The 9679-nt window shown below is 40.7% G+C and overlaps 1 protein-coding gene across 1 annotated transcript in view; it reads left to right on the top strand.

Annotated features, from left to right (window-relative positions):
- Positions 1 to 7651: 7651 nt before the first annotated feature.
- PARP8 (poly(ADP-ribose) polymerase family member 8) overlaps positions 7652 to 9679 on the top strand; it is a 182978-nt gene continuing 180950 nt past the window's right edge. The window contains exon 1 of the mRNA XM_030567250.1: positions 7652 to 9101. Within this exon, the coding sequence (XP_030423110.1) occupies positions 9011 to 9101 (91 nt within the window). The 5' untranslated portion in view covers positions 7652 to 9010. The remainder of the gene's footprint in view (positions 9102 to 9679) is intronic.

The following is a 9679-nucleotide window of genomic DNA, read 5'->3' as shown; positions in this document are numbered from 1 at the left end:
CATCACCTCAAAGTTTTCCTCTGAAACTACGTTGCTTTTCTTTTCAGATTTGCTAGTACTTCATCTTGCGTGGTTGCACTCAATTTCTGACTCATAGGACTCGAGAATTCATATACTGTTTCTTGTCCGCTTTTTGTGAACACAACTTAAAGGCTCTTATTCAGCGTTTCAGTCTTGGTGCATGAATTAATTTACTTAACGTTTTATTAATTACTCAACTTCTAACTTCTAATTAAGACTCTGATCCAAATCTTTCCATTTCTGTTTCTCATTAGTTTTGTTATTTATTATTTGTATTACCGTAGTACCTAGATTCTTCTGTTATGGATTGAAGTTCTGTTGTTCCAGGTGCTGTACCAGGTAAAACTAGTCTCTGCCTCAGAGAGTTTACAATCTTGGTTGAGCTCATTTATAATCCCAAGAAGTTCGTCATCAATTCCATTAACTGCTTTATCATTGCATTTTCTTTTCAGATCTTGTTGCTTTAAAATGTTCTCATATTCATCCTCCTCTTTCTGTGTCCTCTGTGTTTTGTGTCATTTTGTGTTTCCTCCATCAACCTTTTAACATAAAACATTCAGCTTCACCTGGTTTTCCTGCTTTCATGTTATCAAGTCATCTGAAGTTTGTGTTGATTAGGATAAAAGGTTTGCTGTTAGAATTTGTTAGCTATAAGGGCCTATTCACTTGTGCTAGGTGGGAAACAGTTTTCACATCCCATGAAAATTTTTTTGAGATATCAAAAAACTTTCTTGTCCAGATTCAGGACAAAAAGTCAATCGCAAATTATCACAAAAAAAAATTGGTTCAGCTCAACTGAAATACTTCATTTTAATAATTTCAAAATGTTTAATATTATTTTTGAGATTTTTTTAATTTTAAAACTATTTTTTACTATAGCTTAAATTCTGAAACCAAAAGAAAACACTTTGAACCAGAAAACTGGAGTATTTTTGTTTAGAAAATGCTGAAAAGAACATTTTGACAATTTTGAAACTTTTTTCTCATTTTTTTTAGGGCTAAAAATTCATCCAAACCAAACCATTCCATGAACAGTTTTGGTTTTGCATTTTCCAATTAAATATCTTTTAGTTGAAAAATTCTCATCCAGCTCTATTGGTTAAAAGATATGTTTTAAAAACACATTAAAATTTTAATGCAGATAGGACAGGTTGTAGCTTAACATGTATTAGCTGGTTGTGTATTCTAGACTTATCTCCAAGTGTTCTGCTTGACCTGCCAACATATGTTAAAGAACAAATTACCCCATCTCCATCGGGTTACTAAATAGTTATCATATTCGTGATCATATTTTAAAAGACCCTTTTTATCCTAGTGTATAAACTGCCTTATCTACATCAGACTTTTAGAGTGTTAGAACATATTAACACCTCTTAAAATCCTAGTCCTGACCAAGGCTTGAGTGATGGCCAATAGGTTCAAGAATTTAACGGTTCTGGAATATTTATATGAAGATGCTGAATATTCTTTCTGCAGAGTACAAACATAATTGTTTTTAGCAGACTTTTGGTGAAAAATAGTTTTACAATTCACTCAGATTCTGTGTTGGTGGGAATGAGAGGAGCATTATTGTTACAGACCTCACAATTAAGAAGTTGCAATTTTCGTGTCCTTGGCAAGCCTATCTGAAGGTTTGGTAGGAACTGCACTGTCCCCGGGAGAGCTCCTGGAGGCAGTCTGTCTTCTAGCTCTCTCAGGGCACAGAGGCTGCATGCTTCCTGCTACCCCCTTTATGGCATGCATCTTTCTACCTTCTGTATGACTGACAGCTATATGATAGGATGTGGCAATCCCCACCTGCTCTCTGATTTCTTACCCCTTTTTGATTTTCTGTGTGCCCCAAGGATTGCAGAGTTTGAACTTCCCCCAAGCAATCCTGCTTGTCTTTACATTGTACACACAATTTTTAGGAATGACTCCTTACATTTTTTTCTCTACCCTCACTGCCAAGCACTCACATAAATGCCAAGCACAATTTGGCCTTTTCTGAATAAATTTAATGGATAAGGCCCTACTTCATAGCAATAGTGCGGAAATTGCAAATCCTGCAATATTAGACTTCCACTGCAATTTTGATTTTTATTGGCTTACTTTGCACAGTCCACAATTTTGCATACATTTTGAGAATGCAATTAGTACTGCACTAACATTCAATACCTGTAAAAGGCTAAAGTGACTGGACTTCTACGGCAGTTGTGTTAAGACTATTAGTCTTCTGAATTTTATGTTGTACCAGTCACTTTTTAGAAAAATGAATGTAATATAGCTGCAGCAAAATGTCTGGTTATCAAATTTTTTTTAGCAGGTATAACATAATACTTGAGTGTTTATATCATTCCAGCAATTTTTCTTAAACAAACAGGTCTTCCCTGGCTTTTCCAAATTAATAGAATTAATAAAATCCATTATTACTTTTCCACGATTTTCCATGTCTTTTCCACAACTCTGCCACAATTATTTTTAGATCATCCTGCGATTCAAGTAGGGCCTTACTCAGGGATTATTTTATCAGGGGTTAATAATTCCCACTGGACAGTCTACAACTTTACATTTGTTATCCTGATTAGAGCACTTAATGCCCAGCAGAGAGAAGCTCCACCACAGTACTTTTGGTTTGCACCAGTGCAGCAACATTGGTGCAAGGTGATCAGTAGCTAGATCTGGGGCAAATTCCCTAGATACAGAAGTCTTAGAAATTTGTATCTCACTAGTATTCCTCTTGCTCAGAGCAGGTAAGAATGGAGACAGTGTTTTTGCTATCTAGGAAGGTTTGGGGTGAAACTTAAAATCCTTGCTTTTCTTTCTTTAGGAAATTCTCTTATAACACAAATACTAAAAGGACTGGTTTTAGAGATAAGTTAGTTTGGTTTAGCTCGAATACAGCTAGAGTGTTCTCTCTTAGAGTAGACAAACCAGTGAAGAATAATTCATCATGATTCTATAAACTAGCCAGAAGGTAGTTCCAAGAAAAGCATCAAACACACAAAGTTCTAATTATAGGAAGATAGTTCCTTACTCATCACATATAAGTCACACTAACCTAAGCTACAAGCAATCCCTATAATAGTCTGACTACATATTTTGGATTTCATTAGCACCCTTCAGAAATCTTAATAGAAAACTTGCAAAGAAAATAATTTAACGTAGAAATTAGAGCTGTTGATTAATCACAGTTAACTCATGCGATTAACCAAAAAAAATTGCAATTAAAAAATGAATCACAATTAATTGCAATATTAATCATATTGTTAAACAATAGAATACCAAATGAAATTTATTAAATATTTTTGGATGTTTTTCTACATGTTCAACTATATTGATTTCAATTACAACAGAATACAAAGTGTATAGTGCTCACTTTATATTATTATTTTTATTACAAATATTTGCACTATAAAAATGATAAACAAATAATATTTTTAATTCCCCTCATACAGTACTGTAGTGCAATCTCTTTATCCTGAAAATTCAACTTACAAATGTAGATTTTTTGTTACATAACTGCACTCAAAAACAAAACAATGTAAACTTCGATCCTACAAGTCCCCTCAGTCCTACTTCTTGTTCAGCCAATTGCTAAGACAAAAAAGTTTGTTTACATTAGTGGGAGATAATGCTGCCTGCTTCTTATTTACAAAGTCACCTGAAAGTGAGAACAGGTGTTCACGTGGCACTTTTCTAGCTGGCATTGCAAGGTATTTACGTCCCAGATATGCTAAACATTCATATGCCCCTTCGTGCTTTGGCCACCATTCCAGAGGCCATGCTTCCATGCTGCTGATGCTCGTTTAAAAAAATGTGTTAATTAAATTTGTGACTGAACTCCTTGGGGGAGAAGTGTGTGTCTCTTGCTCTGTTTTACCTGCCTTCTGCCATATATTTCATGTTATAGCAGTCTCGGATGATGACCCAGCACATGTTGTTTGTTTTAAGAACACTTTCACTGAAGATTTGACAAAGCGCAAAGAAGGTACCAATGTGAGATATTTAAAGATAGGTACAGCACTCAACCCAAGGTTTAAGAATCTGAAGTGCCTTCCAAAATTCTGAGAGGGACAAGGTGTGGAACATGCTTTCAGAAATCTTAAAAGAACAACACTCAACGAGGAAACTACAGAACCTGAATCACCAAAAAAGAAAATCAACCTTCTGTAGGTGGCATCTGATTCATGATGATGAAAATGAACATGCCTCAGTCTGCACTGCTTTGGCTCATTATTGAGCAAAACCCATTATCAGCCTGGACATGTCCTCTGGAATGGTGACTGAATTATAAAGGGACATATGAATCTTTAGCATATATGGCATGTAAATATCTTGCGATGCTGGCTACAACAGTGTCATGCAAATTCCTGTTCTCACTCTCAGGTGACAAGAGTAAACAAGAAGTGGGCAGTTAACTTCTGCAAATGTAAACAAACTTGTCTGAGCGATTGGCTGAACAAGAAGTAAGACTGAGTGGACTTGTAGGTTCTAAGGTTTTACATTGTTTTATTTTTGAATGCAGTTATTTTTTGTACATAATTCTATATTTGTAAGTTCAACTTTCATGATAAGGAGATTGCACTATAGTACATGTATTAGGTGAATTGAAAAATACTATTTTAGTTTTTACAGTCCAAATATTTGTAATAAAAATATATAAAGTGAGCACTGTACACTTTGTATTCTGTTATAATTTAAATCAATATATTTGAAAATGTAGAAAACATCCAAAAATATTTATAAGAAATGGTATTCTATTATTAACAGCATGATTAATTACGTGATTAATCACAATTAATTATTTTAATCGCTTGACAGCCCTAGTAGAAATTACTGGGACTACTCACTGAGTGGCCTAGTTCTGCCACCCTTATTCACTGTTGGGTAGTACCTTCCTGTGCAAGTAGTCTATTTGGGTGAAAGGACTTGGTCAGTGTAAGGGAGATAGAATCATGCTGTGTGAGTAAGGAGCTGCCAGATTAGGCTTTTATTAGACAGCTTTCTTATTTACTGGTCACTCACTGTTTCAACACGCTTCCTTTTGGTTATCTCTTAACACTCCTTCTCTCATACCGATTTTACAGTGGTATAATTCCATTGACTTCAGCTGAATTACCTGATTTACACTTGTGTGAACAAGAGAAAAATCTGGCTCACAGGAATGCAAATCTATTTCATTGACTGATGGAGCTGGACTCAAGGCTACAGTAGAAATGACACGCATTGAACATCTCAGGAGAGAGACCACTCCACTCTCAAATGATATTGCTTTCATTGTCCCTAGTTATCCATAGTTGAATCTGAATTCACATGAAACATTAAATTATTTATAAAGCTTTTAAGATTTTGGTTATGACATTGATATAGTTTGCAACATCACTCTGGTTACAGCATATGGTGTTGTGCAGATAGAAGATCATTATTACAATAAAATTTAGGATATTAGGTCTGTTCACAGTTTCTGAATGCTTAGAAAGAAGGGTTATTTTTTGTTGTTTTTTTTAGCTCTACAATACTGTCTCCTTTGTTTTACAACAGGTTCCATCTGAAATCCATTTTTATTAATCTGACGGATCATAAATCCTAATATTGTTACATTGGGCTCAGTTGTCCATAGTGTAACTGCACTAGAGTCAGCAGAGAAATTCAAGAGACCAAACTGCTCATTATCTGGAACTTTTCACTAAGGCACTGAACTTGGTTCATGATTAATAAACAAAATACGGTATGTTGATATAGACATTTGCACCAGGCTTTCTCTACTTTATTTGAATCCAGGTGGTAAAATCATGGACCAAATTCATCTCTGTGTTAACTCCACAGAAGCCAGTGGTGTTGCTTTATAGATGAAGTTTTTATTCACTAGGGTCTGGTCTATGAAATGTGGAATGTGGAAGTCATCAATCATGTTAAGGAACATGATGCTGTAAAAAGGTTTGGTCAGTGAAGAACAGGACAAATTCTGTACAGTATCATGTCAGCTAACTATTTAAACCCTGTGATTAAACCCCTAGTTTAGCAGAAAGGGGGGACAAGTGGCCTCTTACAGGACTTTAATCACACTTAGCAAATGTGGTCTAAACATGGTTTATCTTGGTTTGTGCTGAGTACTATCCTGCAGAGCATTGTGCATTGGGAGAAAGGAGAGATGCAGCAGAGGCGGCACTGACTACATAGCAACCTGACATCTGATCAGGAATGGACACTAATGACAAACAGACACGGGCTAAAACCACAGCATAAAGTTTGAAGATACCTGAAGGGTCTCTTTACACACTTTGACCAAGCTTGTATAACATGTTGTGCCAATAAAGTCTCATTAAATTGTGTCAGTGAACACAATTGTTGTTAACTGTATTCAGCACAGTAAAATCTTGCAGGGTAACCTAGACTCTGCTGAATGACCACATCACTTCAAGCATCACTGAAGTGTTCGGAAGGCCAAATTCTGTTATAACCATTCTTTGCTTAGTGGTGGGGATTCACAGCACAATACAGTATTTCTATCAATCTAGAACTACTCTGTTGTCTTTGAGTTGTATCTGTTCACTTTTCTCTCTAATCTCTGTCCCCTCATTATCACTTTTTCTTATTTAATGAAATTGGAGCAAGGATAAATATGGAACCTCCGAAAATGTCATTTTATGGCATTTTTTCTAAATGTATTTACACTTTAAAACACATAATAAAATAATGATCACATTTATTCCCCTGTGCCTGAAATCAACAATACATGATTAATACAAATTTGCCTAATGAAAAGGTACCAAGGCAATTGTGCTCAATAATGAATAATCCATGGTAGCTGATTAAAGCTGGGTGAGGACTGAAACAACAAATTCTAGGAATATACTTTTGAATTTTTAAACAAATCCTCTTCTGTTATGTTCACTCCCATTTATTTGTTATGAATTATTCACCTTGCTCTTGGGCTGATGAAAGGTAGTTGATTTTGCAGGCATTGAGTGAGATTTCACCATTCCTTCTGAATTGGGTTATAATGGTTATTTATTTACTTGTATTACAAAAGCATCCACAGGCTCTGATCTGGACTCCTTGGTGCTAGGTACTGTACAACAGAGTAAAAGTCCCTTTCCAGAAGAAGTTATTATCTAAAACAGGATTGTCAAAGAGTTGTGGATAAGGGGTGTGATATATATGCAGTATAATCAGAGATGGATGACAAATTTAAGATTAGTTCCATAGAGTTGATGTATATAAAAATAAACCCTCGCCACCCATATAAATAAGGGGGTGGGAGGAGCAGGGAAGCAGAGAGGATGAGTGCATTGGAGCACAGGAATAGGAAAAGAAGTAATGACTGAGGGAGAGGGAAGGAATATGAAATGGTGAGAGAATTGGCAAAGAGAAAAAACCGCCAGGGTCAAAACAGAAGAAAGTAGTCTAACACCACTGCTCCTGTGAGCTTCATTCAATGTTAGACCATGGAGCTTGGGGGAACAGGCCCACTTAAGTGGGTCTCCCCTGCTGGACCAGGTTCAGAAAGAATGGGGAACAAGTGGTCTTAGCTGGGTTTCCCCTGGGTGCTGGAACCATTTTTATTGTGTGCGTGCGGGTGGGGAATGGGAGGCAGGTGCTGAGAGCCATTGAACCACACTGTAAACCCTGTATATGACAGAAACCACTTCAAGCCAGGGGGTGCAGCAGCATCCCTAGTTCCAGCACCTATGCCCCCCACCCTTCCTGCCTGCACCCTCAGGAAGACAACTCTGCTGCTGGGGGAGAGCTCCCCAGTGTCCCTGGCTGTGGGACGAGGGGAGGCCACAAGGGGCCTCTTGCCCCAGCTTGGCAGATCTGCAAGAAGGTCCCCGCTGCTGGGCATGGGAGAAGGCAGGGCCATGGCTGGACTTCAATCCTCGGCCACTTGGCCAGCTCCCTTCCAAAGCTCCTGCTGGGTGGGTGGAGTAACTGTGCTCCAGTACCTGGGGGCACCCGCAGCCGCCATGACTGTACGGGGCCCTGCTGGCCGAACTGCCCCCGTCTGGGGCTTTGAAGTTCTGCTGCCCCCTTCCGGATCCTGGCCTTTTTATTTCCCACCTGAGCAACTGCTTCATAAATATTGTCTCTCGCCCGCCCCCGTGCTATGGGGCTTCGTGCCAGCCGTGCAGCTCCAGGTGGCCGTTCCCGCCTCGTGCCCCGAGGTGCTGTCGGCCGTTAGACCCGTGCACGATTGACCCGGCTTGGATCGCGGGACATTGGCACCGGGCGCTGCGTGGCGTCAGTAACCTCTGCGCCAGAGGGAGAGTCTCGCTGGCGGCGGCTGCCTCTATTGCACACGCTGTTTGCCAGCCTTGGGCCGCTCTGGGCAGCTGCCTCCGCTCCGCCTCCGCTGGGTGCCTTTGCCCTGGGCGGCGCCGGCTGTTTTTACACCCCCGGCTAACAGGAGCCGGCAGCAACGGAGCAAAGGACGTGTGGCAGGCGGAGTGTCTGTCTGGGGCTGGGAGCAGCAGCAGCGGCGAGGGGAGGGTCTGCGGCTTGGCGTAGCTGCAGCAGCCGTCTCGGCCTCTCTGGGAGTGACTCTGTGCGCGCTTCCAGTCTCTGCCGCTCGCCGGGCTGCTCCTGCCACCGCTGGGGGTTGTTATTGTTGTCGCTCGCTTCTCTCCGGCTCAGACAAGCCAGCACGGTCAGGGGTGGAGGGGCAGGAATGTGAGCGGTGTTTGCAGGCGGTGTGTGTGTGTGTGTGTGTGGGGAGGGGTCCTGTGTCACCCCCGCCACCACCAGCATCCTCATCAGCTGGATCTATTGTCAGGAAAGGAGGAAATTGCAACCAAACAGCAGCAGCAGCAACATCTGGGCGGTCACATCTGGGCATGCAACATCGGCTTCCTCCTCCTCCTTCACCCGAGTGGATCACTTTGGGGGTGGAAATACTTCTGCAATCAAACCAGAGGTTCCATCTTATAACTGAATATTGAAACTGGAAGAGAGGGGGGTGGAGTGGGGATAAAGGCTGCTTCTCCCCCCCCCCCTTGGGATTTATTTCATGGGGATGTGTTCAAGACAAGAGAGGATTCAGAAGGATATTGACGTTGTGATCCAAAAGTGCAAGGCGGAGAAGGACTGCCTGTTTGCAGGTGAGTTTTCCGTCTGGGCTCCAGGTTACCAGCTGCCACTCTCTTCCCCTCCCTCTCTGCCTGCTTCAAACGTTTCCCCAGCGCGACATGTTTGGTTGGGGTTCACTTGTCCCATTTCTGCTGTCATTTTGCAACAGTTACAGTAGCAATCGATGCCCTTAAGTCTTCGTGTGTATGCGTGTGAAATAAGTCTCCTTCCTCCCTCCCCCCCAACACACACAAACACACTGACAGGAGAAGGCAGAACAGATACTGTATGAGAAACCAGATATAGAAGTGGAATGTATCTGTGCACAGGGTGGAATGCAGTACACACACAGAGAGCAATGTATCTGTTCTTAGCATCTGCCACCACGACAGTCCTCAGATTAGAGGGAGCCCCTCAGCCCACGCTCGTTTTTTAACGCGATCAGCAAGACTTTCGGTTTGGAGCCGAGTTGTTTTGCGCAGTTGGTGGGGAATACAGTCCGGTTTGTAGCTGCTGAGGTTAGGTCCCTGCCATTTGAGGCTGCTTAGCCTTAGGGAAAATTGAGATTTTATTTTGATCATCTAGTTCCTTAAATGCATTTATCCCGAGC

This window comes from Gopherus evgoodei, chromosome 6 (assembly GCF_007399415.2).
Source record: "Gopherus evgoodei ecotype Sinaloan lineage chromosome 6, rGopEvg1_v1.p, whole genome shotgun sequence".
Classification (NCBI taxonomy): domain Eukaryota; kingdom Metazoa; phylum Chordata; order Testudines; family Testudinidae; genus Gopherus; species Gopherus evgoodei.
Note: the sequence above shows the minus strand (reverse complement) of the source record. Positions and strands in the feature narration are given on the sequence as shown.